At 36.5% G+C, this 17,853-nt stretch overlaps 1 protein-coding gene across 1 annotated transcript in view; it reads right to left on the bottom strand.

Annotated features, from left to right (window-relative positions):
- The window catches only part of SNTG2 (syntrophin gamma 2), a 169,964-nt gene extending 152,628 nt beyond the window's left edge, over positions 1-17,336 (bottom strand). Inside the window, exons 1-2 of the mRNA XM_061461784.1 lie at positions 17,148-17,336; positions 9,554-9,691 (exon numbers count right to left, since the gene is read on the bottom strand). Coding sequence (XP_061317768.1) covers positions 9,554-9,691; positions 17,148-17,336 — 327 coding nt within the window. The remainder of the gene's footprint in view (positions 1-9,553; positions 9,692-17,147) is intronic.
- Between the last annotated feature and the right edge of the window lie 517 nt (positions 17,337-17,853).

Below are 17,853 nucleotides of genomic sequence, written 5' to 3'. Positions count from 1 at the left end.
ATTCAGGTTTATCAGAAGCTGAAGCCATTTTTTTAAACACACAGAACCTGTGCAGGAGGCACAGTCACATCTGAACTGTAAAGGAACCAAAGCTGCTGGTACTTAAGATTCAGGAAAGCCACACCTAAAGTTTTAAACTGCAGTATTGGAAACATTAACAGGTACAGAAGAGAGTAAAATCATGGATGATATTTCTATTATGGGTATAAACAGAGATTTTCTGTATCTTGAAGTGAAGTACAGGTTGGGAAGGGAAAAATGCAAACAGGAAATATAAACCAGAGTTCCAGGAACAAAACCAAAATTGTACTAAATCTGAAGTAAATAAAGGTATAAGAACTCTGGAGATGTACAAAAATCTCTGATTATGGGATGTATATAAGAAAGGTAAAATAGGCTACATAAGCAGCAGAGTAAATGCCTTATGCTACGAAGGACTTAAGGCTCAAATAAAAACTAATACTGCAACTACCTCAACAAGTAAATCAACAGAATCCAGGCTAAAGACAAGAAAGAATCTTTACTAGTGACCACTCAACTAGGCTGATAACAATGAGATATGCAAAAAAGCAACAGGAATGAGAAATGCAATGGTGGAATGAGAAACGCAATGGTGGTATGAGAAACTCAATGGTGGTAAGACTTAAGTTCTAGTAGATCAGACAGAGATACACAAAAGCATATAATGCAGTCAACAAACACCACGGCTCTCTATCAGTCACTGCTTAATGGAGCTCACAAGATAAGACTAAGTACTTGCCCTGGTCCTGAGTATAGCATGTAGGATCTAGTTAATTTTTTTATAGATGAAAAGCTACTGTGCAATAGCAACTGCTCTGTACTTTACATTCAACAGTCACCTGCAAACCCAAGAAGGGAACTATGAAAAAGTGAGGAAGCTTGTTGAAAGGAAAAATGAATAGGGCAGCTAAGAAAATGAAAACATTATAGGCAGTGTGAAAAGTAGTTAAGGGTACCACACAGGAAACACAGAGGCAATGAATGCCACTTATTAAAAGGACTTAATAGAGACGGAAAGGAAAACTGCATGGCTAAAGAGGAGGTTAAGAGAGGTTATTACATGTAGAGTGATGGACGTTTTATTTGTACAAAAACAATAAAAAGAAATATAAGCAAAAAAAAATGAAAACCAAAATAAGGCAGCAACAGAAAAGAGAGTTCCAAAAACTGCCAAAAAGAATAAAAGTTTATAATACACCTTCAAATCTACCAAGAGCAGGAGGTCTGCCAAAAAACTACAGGGTTGATTAATGATCAAGATATAAAAGGCATACTCAGCTAATAAGGCTACTGGAGGGAAGATAAATGAACACTTTTTTTTAGCATGCAAAAAACTAGAGATGTTCTTCCAACATGCTTTGTAGCACAAAGGATGTATGGGGCTGTATGAATTTGAAACAACTTTAGAAGTCAATTCAGTAAATAACAGCAGCAAATCACCAGGGTCACGTAGCATTCACCCTAGTATTAAAGGAATGCATGGATTAAACAAAGCAGACGCATTGGAGTGATACTTCTCAATAAACCCTTGACACATGAAGACTACAACACTGAAAATAAAATCCCATTTTTTTAATAAAAGGTTCCAATTAAGGCTTAGGAAACTTAAGGCCTGCACTAAATAAATTAGAACTGGGGGAGGAAAGGGAAGAGAATAAAATCTGCAGACAGTGAGAAAAACTATAACAAAGAGTTCCATTAGACAAAAAAAAATTCCCAGATGATTATTTGTGCAATGTATAGCAGATTCTGGAGTCTGGTAAGAAATAAAAAATCTGGATGTTGAAAGTCTACATGTGTTCAAGGGGATACTGGAGAGCTGTAGCAAAAAGATATCTGTTAAGAGCCAATATAAAGCTGCATTTTGCACAGGAAGGCACTGAAAAACTTAGGGCAGGAAACACGTTAAAAGAAGCATCACGTATTCTTGCCCTGCTCTTCTAGGGAAACGTCAGCAGCTGCTGTTGGAAGAAGTGGGCTTAGTAGATTTCAGGTTTGACTCAGTTCTGAACTAATGCAATTACAAAATTTCAGGACTACAAAATGTGGACAGAAACCCACACTAGTTTTGCAAGCAACTACAGAAGAATATTCTACTCCAGCACTTCTTGCCAAAACTGTACTGCAATAATTGTGGAAAAACCCTATCTTTTTTTTTTTACATTAATGATAACGTCATGCTCATATGCAGCTGAAAACCCGGTGTTTGTGTCTCAGTCAAACATACAAACAACTTCACTTTTTAGTTGCCTTCAGGCTAGACACAATTTTTCTTTCCAAACTAATTTATTTATGGTTTGAGGCTAAAGTAAGGCAGACATCTGTAACTGTCTTAAAGACCAAAAACAGATTAACAAACAATACAGAGCTAAAGTTGACTGTATGATGGCTATATTATAGGCAAGGAAAACTAGAAAGTGTACTGATTGTCAATCTGAACAGGAAATTTGAAATACTTTTTTTTCTTTTAAAATAATGTTTTGTTTTGCTAATGACATCTTTTAATAATATCTACAGTTTATTAAAACTCTTCATTTTGAAGGCTATGTGTATACTGTAATCATTCATTCCAGTTGTGCTGCGAAGTGGAAGTAATTATGTATCCCCCATAGCATACCACATAGTAGGCCTGTTTTGTTTATTCTTTCTAGAAGATTAGAGGAAGAATAAATGCCCTGCATGAAACTTCAGAGTACATCTGAATGGAAAGAATGTAACTATTAAACCTGTAATGGGCAAGGATACCAACATGAAATATTCCTAACTTTATAAGACCTTTTATTGTTTCAAGTTTTCAAGGATTGTTTGTTTCTCAAAGAAATACTGGCTTTGTAATAGCTACTGCTTTAAAAATTGAAGTAACAACTTGGCCATAATATTACCTAGCATATAAATTCTAAGAAACAAATGCATTGACTAGTGTCAAACGTACCAGCAATGGAAAGAGAAGCTATATTTACCTGCTGTTTGACAGGCAGTTTGATCTACTTGCGTGTCAAGCAGTTCTTTCAGCAAGCAGGCTGGCCATCACATCTGAACTTAATCTACAGTGGAAGAATATTTATTTTGGAAATGTATTTTCAGTCTGAACAAGAAACACAAAGCTCAGAAGGACAGTTTTGTAATGCTCTAAGTATTAAAGGAAATTCATATTGTCCAATTGCACATCTGAATAAAACTTCTGTCTTGTGCTGATGCATGAAAACACTAGAGCATATAGCTGCTGACTGAAAAAATTTCCATATGCTCAAAGACAAGCAAACTGCATTCAAAAAACCAGCCTACTTTCTGTGAAAGACTAAGATTTATAGACACTGAGCTGCTAGCCATGTACAAACTCAGTTTTTAGGGATGAAATTCACATATTTGCAACAGTGGAAGCATAAAATGTAAATTTGGGGTTAGAAGCAATATTTAGGCATGATCAATCTGCCTTCCTCACAGTCACTATCACCTCTGTGGAGAAATGTTTACTCTGTAGGAGGACCAGAGTATGACCAGTGGGTCTGCAATCTCATCAAAGCATACAGACTATTCCTTAATTAAAGTAAGTGGATAAACAGGAGATAAGAAACAGCACAAAGAAATCATTTATTGCTGCAACATTCAGAGCACTTTTTATATATATATATGTGTATATATCCACACATTTTATTCTACTCTACTGTAGTTGCATCTGTCATTTATTGGAAAGCAGCCTCAAAAGGCTGCATTTTTTTGTTCAGCATAAAATGTCAAATTTAGAACAGGTCCTACACGGCAGGTTGACAACAGAAAATAAAAGCCAGTCTTAGGCAATGATGGCAATAGAAGCAGAACCTGCCACCCAGGCCCTTGGGAAACATGCAGGGGAAAGGAAAAAGCAAATCAAGAAAATATAATATGAAGAGTTAAAAGAGAAGCCTGCAACCTGTCCTGTATGGACACAAGGGAAGAAACAGTCTGACACCAAAAGGGGTAAGAAAATAAAGATAGGTACTTAACATACCAGCCATATCTAATCTTCATTTTCTTCAGCAGCTCTTGAAGCTATCACAAGGAAGTTATAAGATAAAAAAAATAATTGAAGAACCAAATCTTGTAAGAAAGTGAGACGCGGTAAAATATATCATAAAATGCAGACATCCTGCTCTTTGTTACATATCCAGAAACAACAAAAGAGGATGTGGTGCACAAGCATACATGAAATCCTTCAGGGAGTTTTCTCCTCAAGATAGGTTCTCATGATGAGGATTTTCTCAGCTCTCACCTTCCATCTCTCCAGCCCTAGATCTTCCCCAGCAAATTGTTTTACATTTATTTAACATTCTGCCACATACAGAGGTTTCCACTTCCCAATTCTCATTGATCATCAGCAAACTTTCACCTACCTGGTGGCTGCAGCCCACCTACTGACTGACTCTCTTCATAGAAATATGGAATTCAAACTAAAGTAGGGTTGTTCTTGATCAAACTGTTTCCAGATGGAATTTAGAAGAAACACCATACTGAGGGAAGAGTGCATGCAGCACTCTAACAAGAGATGCCACTGGATTATGATTAATCACCAAGTCTAATGATACAGGCATCTACATAATAAATCTTATTTTAAATAGCCTTATGCTGATATGCAAAGATATCATAGGACATAATCACACAGCATGTCAGATGAACTGTAGTGCCACCACCTAGGACAGTGACATACTCCTTCTTCAAGTACGTGGCAAACCAGGGTCAAAGAATACTTAATTAGAAACCAGAAAGCAGAGTTTTGATTGCTTCCTTACTCACTAGTGTTACTACTTCTATGTCCCCAGCCTTTCTTAAAATTTGTGAGTATACAAAAATCTTCAGAAATCAGTGGAACATTAGAAAAATGTAAACTTCACAGTTTGCCACTTTGATCAGACTGAATGTACCACATCTGTGCATTTCCACAAGTCCTTAATACTGCCCTCTCAGGAACTGTAGCCCACTTGATGTTTCAAAAAAGATAAAATGTTATTAGCTTTTTAAAAAATAATTTTAGACTAAAATACCATACCAGCAATGGTAGAACAGGCACTGGGCAAACACTTGTATTAGTAGTTATCTAGACAGAATTTTCCTTCAGTTATAAAATAATTAAAGTTTAGACTTTAATGCAGACCCATTCCCTATGGGTTTGCTAAAGTAACATTCTTCTCTGTCCTTATTAGTATCTGAGTTATAAAAAAAAAAAAAGCCACAGCAGTTTTATCAGGGATTTAAACAGTACTTTCAGGCACTGTTTCTGTTTTTTGAATCAATACAACAGCTAATCTCGCTATTTTTCTTCCCTATTCACCCACCTTGTTTCATTCTGATTAAGTCCAGCTAAGACGCAGCTTGTGAAGCTGGACAATTGGGTACCCAGGACGCAAAGGTTTTTGTTATTCTAATTCTATTAGACTTACATAAGCCTCTGAGGAGTCCTCTTCCAATCGAGATGCCAGGAGCTTGCATTAGAAAACTGTTTGCCTGACCACTGACCAAATCAGAGACAATTCAGCTCTGTGAGAAGGACTGATTTTGATAAAAAGCCAGATGCATTTATTTTTCTGAATTTGCAAGTGGAATTAGTGGGGGGGGGGGGGGGGGGAGGGGAGATACAGAAATATAATACAAAGTAAAAGAAAAAAAATTCTTATGAGGAGAGGTGTAAAACTGTGGGCTGACAACAGGAGAAGGATGATAGAAATATACACGGAAGAAAACCAAGGAATATTAAGGTGAGGCGCTGTGTGTAAGAAATTAATTTTAGCATGCAGAATTGCAAAAAGCTAAAGGAAAACCATACCATAATGAAGTATAAAAATTATTTCCTCCCTGTTTTTCCTTTAACTGAAAATTAATCTCTCCCTGTCTGTCATACAATTAATTCCTTTTTGAGAGTAATGATAAATATGGGGGGAAAAAAATACCATTTTTTTTAAAAAGTCTATTTTCTGTACACCATTTCTGTCAATAACTTTGTTCCTGGCTTTTGTGAGTATGCACTAATTCTGATGCATCCATTAATTCTCCTTTTCCTTATGAATCAAAACACCCAAAACACAACACTAAGTCATGAAGACTTGCTTAGAATGCTTAGATTTGCCAAGACAGAAGCTCTGAAATACAGTATGATGGAAAGATCACATATTTAATCACATAAATATAAAATATACAAATATTCTATATAGTCATATAAAAAAATTGCAGTAATTAACAATAACAGTATATAATAAAACACAGGAAAATATTATTTCCCACTTCCTTAAATATTTTTACAGATATTTAAAAGCCATCTTGTCTACTGTGAAATATTTGAATTCTAAGGAAAAGTTCCATTTACATTATTTTTTTATACATATCTTAAATTTCACAAAGCATGCTCTTTTCTCTATTTCTCTACATCCATGTCCAAGACAGCAAAAACCAGTGAAACGGGTTGAATTTCCATTAAATTTCAGAAATCCGGCTCTACAATTTCTAATAAAAGGTGAAGATTTCTCAGTTCTTAAAAGTAGCACCTAAATGAATGGCAGATAGCAAAATATGAAGCAAAATAGATCTAGAGGATGGTACTGAAAGGTATTTTATAGAGAAAGCCTTATATGCTTGGGAATAATCTCTACTGCTCAATGTCCAACCCACAACAGTAGCACTAGTGATCACTGATGCCTTTGCCAGTCCTCACTGCAGCATTCAGAACTGGATGGGACAGGAAGGGCTAATTACACATGGCTGCAAATCCTGTCCTCAGCATTCCTCAGGTTCAATGAACCTGTCAGTGAAAGGAAGGCTGGAAACAAATGCATCCCACAAATTCTGTCCCACAAAACTGGTGGGACAACAAAATATTACTCCAAGTAGATACAGAACTTTCTTTTTCAATATTTCCATTTACATATCCCACCTAAGAAGAAAAGTTACTCTAAAACAAAAACATTTTCCCCCCTCCTATGTGTTTGAGGTGACTACAGAAAGAAGGCAAAGAAGTTATTTCTATTTTTGTAGCAAATGAACTAGCTTGACGAATGGCCGTGTGTATCAAAGATTCACTACAAATACCTGAGAAAGAAAAAGTATAGAAAGAAAGAATAAATCAGTAAGACAATGTGATAGTTTATGACTGCTATAGACTTGACTTTCAGGTTATAGTTTTCTATTAATATTTTGAATCATATAGCACAGGGATGAAATTATTTTCTTGAACCACTTGAAAATTAAAGCATTTATCTTTTTGGAATTTATCTTGTGTAGCTGTAAATGTAAAACTTTAGAATTATCAAAAAGAGTGCTAGAGAATTACCAGCTATTTCAGCCTGATTTCAAATTCTGGTTTTGAGCTCTATATACTAGGAATTTACATACTGTAAAAAAGGCAGTTTTCATGTTACACTTAATTGGCCTTTATATAAAATGTCAGCATTTCAAAGTTTTTATTTGGTTCTAAATATAATAGGAAAAATAAAATATTGACATGAAGCCATAGTTTAGCGGATTTTTGTCATTAGAGTTGGTGAACAGAAGCCCACAGGGACTGAAGACAACACTTTCAGAAAGGAACATCTGGGGGAAATCTTGCAAGGGACACAGAAAAATAGATCAGTGCCTTAAAATTTAGTTTTCAGAGTCTTTAGTGAGAAAACTTAAGGAAAATAAGGAGATAACAATGTTTTCCAGGAAAGGCCAATCCAGGAAAGGCTCCTCAACCATTATCAGAGCTTGTCTTCCTGTCCTGTCTCCATCAGGAAATTCTATTTAGGGTACCCTAAAATGTAGGAGTAAAATGTATCAAAATCAAAATTAACCCAAAATGTGATATTAAGAGTGGTGGGTTGCTGCTTGGGGTGGGTTCTTTTCTGTAATGCTTTCATTTTAGTGGGTGTCTGGGGGTTTGGGTGTGTGTTTGGTTTGTGGTCTCTCCCCACACAAACACACTTTTTTTTTACTAAGTGATCAAAGAGTGATGATTGATAGATATACAGATTTGATACATTTTCTGAAATGCAGTCAGCCCCATAGTGATTCAATCCAGAAGTAATCTGAGACTAGGTAAAGTAGAATTTTGATTCTTTTTCTATGAAAGCTTATACATGAAGCATTTAATTTAAATACCATTGAGTCCCAACCAAACATATATACTTATATGCACAGACACCATATATTGCAGCCACATGATATTTTACTGTGACTCTTGCAACTACAATTTGCGTACAACTTATTAGAACTACCAGCAATGCCTGCAGTTAAAATCTGCTGTTTATCATGCTTCCCACTGAAGTAGGAAGTATATGCAAGTTGGTGGGTTTTGACTGAGGCTTATTTTTATTTCAGTAAACCAACCAGAAATGAACACACCTTTCACTTCAGTGAGTGGCCTCACACTATTTGCCAAGTGATGCAAGCTTTTTGACCATTTCAAGAGCAAATCATGTTCCAGATTTCCATGGACAAGTTTTGCAACCAGTACTAATGTTTCTAACTTCTAAAAGCTATTTCAAATTAGGTTTTGTGTGATATTAAACAATTTAGATAAATATTTACTATGGCAGGAATAAAACATGGGTTTGTGCTACATAAGCAGACCTCTCTCTCACTGATATACCTACATATGTATACATGTGGTATGTATATATGAGTACCACTACATGGTTTTTTTTGCTCCTAATTCTTAGCAGAGATTCACAAACTCACTTGTGTCCCCTAGTGCCAGATTCTATGTTTACATGGCATGTGGAATACAGCAGGCAGACAGAAAAGCTCCCCTGCCTTTGCCCTCTCTGAGGAGGCTGCCATGAGTTGTCACTCTAGCAAATACCAACACAGTTCATGAAATACATTTTACTCTGTAAAACTTGGGATAATTACACTTAATTTTAAGAGGAATACTGTTTATATGAGGAACTAAACTACACTACTTAAGGATGTCCATAACCTAGACATCACTGCTCTACTGCTTATGCAAAATGCCACCAGTTTCTCTAGTGACATTAATAAATGTTGATACAGAAGGTTCCTCTATAGCTTAGGGGTAGCACATGTTTTGAAAAAGCAGCATAACTGATTTTTTTGGGGGAAAAAGCATGACATACATGCTGGCACTGATTAAGCCCCATCTGTGCCTGAAGCAGAATTAAATAAGTGCCTCTCAAGTGTTCTCAGTCAGCTCTATGCCCTTGAACAGACATCCTGCCAATACTTGATATAAAAATGAAGAAAACTCTGGTGTATGAAAATGCTTTCAATTGAAAACACTTTCTTTCTCCTTCATTTAATGGCCTAACAGTATTTGGTGGAAGAATGCTGTAATGTCAGTATTTACAGATATGCCTCTCCTGTTAAGGTTGTGTGTGTCAAAATAAAGGACATATAGTAATGGCAAAAAAAAGTTTTGCACACAAGTATGCATAAAACCCCCAACAACTGATCATTATGTGTATTTCTATTACCCAACAAAATCTCCTGCACTACAACACCATAAAATGATCTCTGCAGAAGACATTAAAGTGTGCAGTCAAAAGCACAGAGATATAGAAGCACTTACATTTGTACTGTGATCACTTCCACTAACACAGACGACATCTTGTTTTTGAATTGTTAATACCTCTTTCATAAGCTTCAGTCGGATGTCATAAGCATTTTCGGATACTTCATCATACAACAATGCAATGCCAGTTTTAGTCTGTGAAAGCAAGGCACAGAAACAAAAATTTAAGAATATGAACACTTCATAATGATGAATAACAACCTATATCCCATGCAATACATAAAATGCATTTAAATAAGCACTGCTTAACAAAGTGGAAAACTGGCCTGCTTTTCAGTCTTCAAATGGATTAGATAAAAGAAGCCTCTTTTGTACAGTAAAATATGGTCTAAATGGTGTTTGAAGTAGACATTAACATATATTAAAAAAAAAAAAAATATTTGTTGCACTGTTCCACAGAGTAATGATGCAATTCAATGATGTCCTGTTTGTTCTTAATTATATCTTATGCAGGATTGTTCCAGACTTAGGGACATTCCTTCCACTGTGTCAGAAAAAGACCTGTACCCTTCCTAAACACTGGCTTTAAGATACAGAGTCCTATTACAGTAGAAAGCTAGTTTGACATTATAAAAAATAGAAATAAGGACAGGTGTTACAGAATTTCGATTTGTTTATGTCAAGATGGACATATATTTCTGAAGTTACATCATACAAATAACTAGTAAACTCTATAGGACAGTCAAGTATTAGGTATAAACAACATTTTCTCTATGAGTAGTAAAAAAGAAATTTTAGTTTAATTTTTGGTTTATTTACTTACATGCAGATTTCCCACTAATATTCAGTCAGATATTTCCTTAAACAAAAAAATGTGGATTTAGGACTGTTTAGAGATATTTGTTAAAATAAGCAGACTAACACAATTCCAGAGCTTTACTACCATTACACAGAAGAGAAAAACACTTGTTCTGAAATGGATTATTATATGTAAAAGTAATACCTTCTTATTAATTTAGAATGCATTTAACAGCATCATCACAAAATTGTACTTTCCTCTATGCAACTGAAAAATAACCAGGTATAATTCAAGGTTTAGCTGTAGCATTTGTTACTTAATGGTAATTTAAAATCAAGTTGTTCATCTATGTTTTATTAAACAGTAGACTGTGTAAAGAACAGTAATGGAATTCAAGAAGAAACATGTCTTGTGCACTAAATGAATGCTTGAAGAGATTTTAAAATTAAATTAAACATGGATCATTACCTTCATAACAAAATTAGGGAGAAAGATCTGTGGTGATTGTCAATAAAACCTTTTGGTCTTTAAAGGCAGGATCTCTTTAAGTTGAAGACACTTCAAATTTGGATGTGGTGTGGCTCTATGCAACAATCAAGTGTCAAAGCCTCCCTTACAGTAGAAATGGAAAGTGGAGCCTAGAGAGCAATTCAATTTACCCTGACATATATACACAGCAGTTGCTCGGCTGAATTGTTCATGTGGTGGTTCTATCCCTGGCTTCAATGCGTCTGTCCCCATGTAGGCGACTGCTGCCACTTAAGACACTTTAGGATATCTAACGACTCCACACATGTAAGGCTGACACAAGGTTTTTAGGATATCCAGGCCCTTCTCCACCAGATTTCCATGATTACAATGGGATACAAACATCAGCCATGAGCCATGACAGCAGACATCCACATGTAGGTATCTTTAGCTTGAAATGGATCTTGCAAAAGGTTTACAGTGTAGAAATCCACACCTAGACACTGTCAAGCCAGTAGTGAGCAACAGATGCCTCTGAAGTATGATTTACTTTATCTCTTATACATCCATCTAAAAGTGAACAAACTGCACCACAACTCTCTACTTTGACTTAAAAATTAAATATAGAAATCAACTCAACTCAGACACAAGTGCTTAACTGTGCAGATAAATCTTGTCCTTAGTGTTTGCTGGGAATGCCTAAAGAAAACAGATCAGTGAGGGTGCAAAGCTTGAATCATTCTCACTTATTTGGAAACCAACATTTCTCCCTTTTCCCAAGGTTTTGAAATTTTTTTAGATTTCCAGAATGCATGGAAATACAATTTTGTGAATGATGACACATTAAAACTGTGCTAAAATCATCTGTTTAAAAGCCGTTCTGCATAACACCAAGTATTGAAAACCACCATTTCTGCATTTTGCTGCTGTTCAGGAATTGTGTATTGCTATACCACCCAGACTGGCAATTGCTGTTACTTTAGCTGACGTAGCAGAGCATGCTTTACAGAAACACTGAGAGAACAGAGCTCTAGAGAGCTGTTCAGACAGCCTAAACCTGGAACTTTTCTCTGGCTAATAATCATTACATATGTTTAGAAGTAACACAATATAAAAATACCTGAATTTTCATTTTTAACAGATGAACAAGTAAGGAATTGAGTATGTAGAGCAACTGATTAAATAGCTTACCATTTTCCATCACTCTACTTAAACTGAAAGTCTCACTGAATCTCATCTAGTCCTATTAAAATCCAATACCTACCTCATGCTCCATCTAACTCCTGACGTGATCCAATTTGCTTTCAGAATCAATAAGATTCATTTAGATTTCTTTCAGCCTTTCAAGTCATCTCTTTTTAGACCATTATAAATGGCTTTGAATCAGTTAGCACAATCCCTTGTTTTCTCTTTGTGTTAAAGAGATGGCATATGTAACTCCAGAGGGTAAATCTCAGTCCACACAAAATGCTTCTTCAAACAAGGAACTTTTAATAAGAATGTAAGTCTCTGCATGTACATGCATATCCAGCATTTTAACTATGCTATGTTGGTCTCGATTTCTCATTTAAAACCTGTCTATATGGTAGCTGTTCTAATAACTGGTATCAGAACTTGAGGACTGAAAAGTGCAAATAACTCACCAGAATGATGTAGTAATGTTGGAGATCTTATACCAGATTTACAGGTGTTTTGTAATAAAAACATGCGGAAAGTGCATAAGAAATTACATCTCAAAAGGATTTAAGAGGAATATAAATTTAAACTTACTTGGGCGGATGAGGAAATTAAAAGTTGATTTTCATATCTCTGACAGTTTTATAGACACTGGCCTCAGAAAGAGGTGTGTGTGGTGTGCATATGCATGTCCACATATGTGGTGGGAGGAAGAAAGAAGGAGATCAATATCACAAACATCACAGGAGCTGTGGTTTTTAAGAAAGCTTAGTCACTGCAGCTTTTGAAAGAAAAAGAAAAAAAACACTGAAGCCTACTTTCTCAAGCAAACTCAAAAACTGTCAATACCACAAAGAAGAAAAAAATCACTCTCAAGAGGGATCCAGAATTGCAGATGAATCCTTTAATCAGTTTTATTGTTGTCTACTTAAGGCAGGTCCTTAGCCAGTGTACTTGCTTTAAAGTGGTCTCTGTTCAGCATAAAGTTTTGGGACCCTACTCAAAGTACTAGAACTCTTTCAGCGCACTGTGTCTGCAACCTAAAGCTCACAGTTCCAAATTCTGTTTCAAAGTAGGCACCTCTAAGCCAAACTTCCATCTTACTGGCATAAAACACTTGCCATCACTGCTGTAAGTTTTATTTTGAAAAAGCATGCAAAAAGATGAAGCAGACTTTAAAAGTACTGTTGAGGTGTGCTCGGTTTCCTCTAGAAACTATTTACTTGTTTATGTCCAAATGTATCAGAGCAATATTTGTTAGGCTACTCATGCTAGGGACTATTTGAAGAGAGGCAGAAAATATTCAAGACTCTTAGATGGATGATCATGAAATTCAGATGAGATTCATAATGAAATCACGTAATATATTTGGATGCATTCATAACAGATATCAGAGTCTGCACTGCAGTAGTACTATTTTGATTTAAACTGCAAAGCTCTCAGTAACTCCAAACCTTTCTTATTCCCTCTGCCTAAGTGTATTTTAGCAGTGATCACAACTACTGTTGCAACAAAATAGAGTATTAGTGTCTTTGACCCTTAAAATGGATCAGCTGGTATTTCCCATATCTTATCTAAAAAAATCCTCTGCATTGAGTTACATTGCTCCTCCAGCAGAAATCACCATTTGTTTATTTTCATACTTAATAAATATACCCATACCTTCAGTGGCATAGCAGTTCACTTTTTAACTGTTAAAATGCATTTATAAATGACATTTCTTAATTTGTAAATAAAATTCTTTCAGCACTATATGTGAACTTTTTTTCCCAACTGAAATTCTGCGTTATACTTCCAGAAAAATATTTCAGCAGCAGCTATTACACTTCATAGGTCTCAGAGTGTTAAGATTCTCTAATTCAACATTGTGGTTTTTTTTTTTTTCATTAAAACAACTTTGTTGAACTTCCATATCTGTGGTATACTGACAGTTGGAACACTTGTTGAAGACACATGAGAACTGGAGTCACTGATTTTCATCCTACATGACTTCATATTTAGCAGACACAGAACTTAGGCACTCTCTGTCCCACACAGCCAGTACTCGGATCTCTTCAGTTACAGCAGGCTCAAATTTACTCTCTCTCATACCTGGTTTGATATGTTTTCTACACCACATTTCCTATCGTGATCAAAAGATCACAGAAGGACAGAATTCAACTTTAAAATAGCCTTCACTAACATAAAAAAGAAAAAAAAAAACAAGGATATAAAAATATATATATAAAAATATATGCAAGGAAGAACAATCACTTGCATGGAAGAAGAAAAATTTTTCATCACCCTTTGTTAAGGAAAGGAAACAGGTAGGTAGCAGTGAGGATTGACAGCAAAATATTGGCATCAATATCTTGTGGCTGCAATAAAGGCAAGCATATGTTTTGACTGCTCTCCTTTGGATTCTTCCCTACTGATTTGTTTTTTATCACTCTCACAAAACAGTGCCCAAAAATAAACAGTTCTTCAGCTGGTTAGTACAGGAGATTCCTTAAATACTGATGAATATGAGAGAGGAATAATTTCATGCCCATGAAATAATCCATCACCAGCACAGCATTTAATACATCCCAGTATGCTGTTTCCTTTTATACAGTATTATGTCAGCTTGATTCATGGCCACACTACACAGAAGACTTAATGAACTGAAACAACTCATGAGAAATGCAAAAATAATTAGAAGTGATCAGGGATCTGCAAAATAGGACCTATAACTAATTCTGCATGAATTTGGGTTGCTTAGTTAAAAGACAGAATACAAGAGGACATAATGACAGTTTTAAGTACTTCAAAACCTATTGCAAAGACAAATGGAGCAGTCAGATGAGAAAATAATTCAGAAATCTTCTTTTAACATATTCCAAATACAAGGAAACTGAAGTCCTTGAACAGATTGCTGGTACAGATTACAGACATCCATAGCTAAGGGATTACAGAGAAAAATGAACATTCATCTGTCCAAATGGTACAGGTACTAATCCTCTCACAGGGAAAAATCCCAGAAAAGTGAATTTCTATCAGATCTATTTGTCTCTAATGCCAGTAATTCAGAATTCTGTCACATATTGCGTATGAACCTCTGCATCCAGGAGAAAGCCTGACTGCCTCTAGGAGGACACCTGCACTAAACAACTTACAACTGCCATAGGAGAAATGAAAAATTACTATTAAGACCAGAAGGAGTTTATCATTTAGGAGCCTTAACACAGGATGAGTGACATTTACAATAAAATTCATTAACAATCATAATTCTTCTAGCACTTAATCTGAAACTCTAAGAACTGTACCTTTGTCTTTCACAAGAAGATAATACCAGGTTTAAGGGGCTTTGAGAACACAAATACAGGCTCTTCAATGGGCCAATACAAATGGATAAGGACAACAGATACATAGTGAGAGCAGTAACACAGCTCTGGAATGCCGAAAATTAATCATTTCCTTAGCACTGTGAGCATACAAAAATCCATTCAGTAAAACAAAAAGCAGATACAAGACAGAGATTAACAGTAACTTTCTAAAATTAGTTATATGGAGCTCCCTTACAGCGTATGTTTTTTCTTGTAAATATACACTGAGCTTTCTAAGCTTTTACACCTACTGACAGTTTCACAGTTGCCGAGACAAAAATCCTTAACCATAATACTCTTTCCCTTAAGAAGTTCTGATGATAATAAAGTCCTTAAACAGATTGTTTGGACAAGCTAGGGTTTTCCAGTACTAAAAGGGCAAGTTGTTCTATAAAGAAGTCAGAAGAACCATCTGTAAAAATGCTATGATGGACAAAATAGTACAGATTTGTCTCACAGTAGTTGAAGACTGTAGATCAGGAGACATAGAGGAGTAGATAATTTTACCATCACAGGTAGGAAAGGACCTTGAGAGGTTTGATGGGGGGTTGGAACTAGATGATCTTAAAGTCCTTTCCAACCCTAACTATTATATGATTCTATGATGCCCAACCTCAAAGCAAGGCAAATATGCAATCTGCCCAGGCTTAAAGCCTCTTAGGATGGAGTGCTCAACTCTGCTGAGCAACCAGTTCCACAGCTTGACTATCCTCAGAAGAAAAAGCTTGTTTTTATACAATTTCAAGTTCTGCTTGCTGTCTCTCATCCATTCATGCACCACTGTGAAAAGCCTGGCTTCATCTTCTTGATATCCTTGATGACATGGAAAGGCTGCCTTTAGGTCCTGCCGAAGCCATCTCTGGGCTGAACAAGACAAGCTCCCTTCACAGGGCAAGTACTCCCAGCCCCAGTCTCAGCCAGCTTGGTGTCTCCGCAATGAACTTGCTGCAACCCATCAATGTCTTTTTTGTACTGAGGGAACCAAAACTGCATGGAATTCTAGATACAGTCTAGTGAGTGCTGAGCAGAGAGGGATAATCCCTTCCCTTGATCTCCTGGTTGTGCTCCTCCTAATACAGCCCTGGATGCTGTTGCCTTCTCTGTTGCCAGAGCTCACTGGTGGCTTAAGTGCAACTCGCCATCACCAGGACTCCCAGGGCCTCTTCAGCACATCTGCTCGCCACATAGGCTGGCCCCAGCCTGTATCATTGCCAGGGCTCTTCCTTCCCAAGTACAGGACTTGGCATTTGACGTTATTGAATTTAGTGAGTTTAGTTCATTAATTTCCTGAATTTCCTAGCAGCCCATTTTTAGCCTGCCTAGATCTCTGTCAGTGGTGTACTGACTGCACCCTCCAATTTGGTGTCATCAGCAAATTTGGCAATCAAGTTACCTGTGACCTCCTCCAGGTTGCTGACAGAGATGTTAAAGAGGACAGGTCACAGGATAGACCCCTGAAGGGCACTACTTGCCACAGGAATCTATGTAGAGGACAACCCATTAACCACTAGCCTCATCCTGCAGTTGTCTACCACCCACTTAAATGAAAGCTAAAGCAATAAAGTAGCAGATGGGAATATTTTTTTCCTTATGTCAAAATATGAATAAAACCAAAAATAAGGCTAATAACAAAACTGACTTTTTTTGTTTCTTTATAAACAAACAAAATGTGTTATCTTCATGTAAATACACACTGAACATGGTAATCTAAAAAAAAAAAATAGGATAATCAGGAAAAAGTCATATTATCACTGTTTATAGTCACTACATCCATTATAGTAAACACCTCTGAAGATGATAGAAATGGTTTGGACGAGGTCAGTACTTTGCATCAGGCACCCTTCTGCTCTAAAGTACTGCTCACCATCACCAGTACCAGGACCACTGTCCAACTGCCATTTACAGAAGGATGCAGCAATGCCATTGCATTAGGCCTGGCCATGATACAAATATATCCACCAGGTCCAGCAGTCCTGCTTACCCCATCACAGAACCCAAGGGCCAGGACCATGATGGATACACCTACAGCTACAGCAGGGGCCACAACCCCCATTTCCCACCCTCCACATGCACACAGACATGTAGCCCACCACCAGCTGCTTCCACCTCTTTCCCCAACAAGGAGAACTGCAGTGGGAGCAGCAGCACGAGCACCTCACTGCACTGTTGCAGCTGATGAATCTTGTTGCTGCCTCAGTGGTCCAGTCCTTCAGCTTTCACCTGTGTCTGAAGGGAAATATTTTAAAGTAGCTTGAAGAGAATTATTTAAAATTAAAGTAAAACCAAGGCAAGTCTGAATTTCATTCTAGGTCGAAAGCAGCTGCCAATGTTAATTTTTAACAGCGGATTATTTTCCATATTACAAAATCAACACTAGTACCCCTTTTAATCTAGAGTAATATACAGCAAAATTGATTTAATAGCTGCCTAGCTTTTAAGATGCATTTGGAAAATATGCATCATTTGGAACATATGCATCTTCTTTCAGCTCCTATGTAAAACAAGCAAACCCTCAAGCCAAACCGACCAAAAATGAAGGAAAATAAAACCATCTGAGTTGTAGCCTCAGT

This window comes from Pezoporus flaviventris, unplaced genomic scaffold (genome assembly GCF_033815535.1).
Source record: "Pezoporus flaviventris isolate CSIRO_AGI_PZ_B2104156 unplaced genomic scaffold, CSIRO_AGI_Pfla_v1 ptg000031l, whole genome shotgun sequence".
In the NCBI taxonomy this organism is placed as follows: Eukaryota; Metazoa; Chordata; class Aves; order Psittaciformes; family Psittacidae; genus Pezoporus; species Pezoporus flaviventris.
The sequence above is the reverse complement of the archived record's forward strand: the minus strand, read 5'-3'. Positions and strand labels throughout refer to the sequence as shown.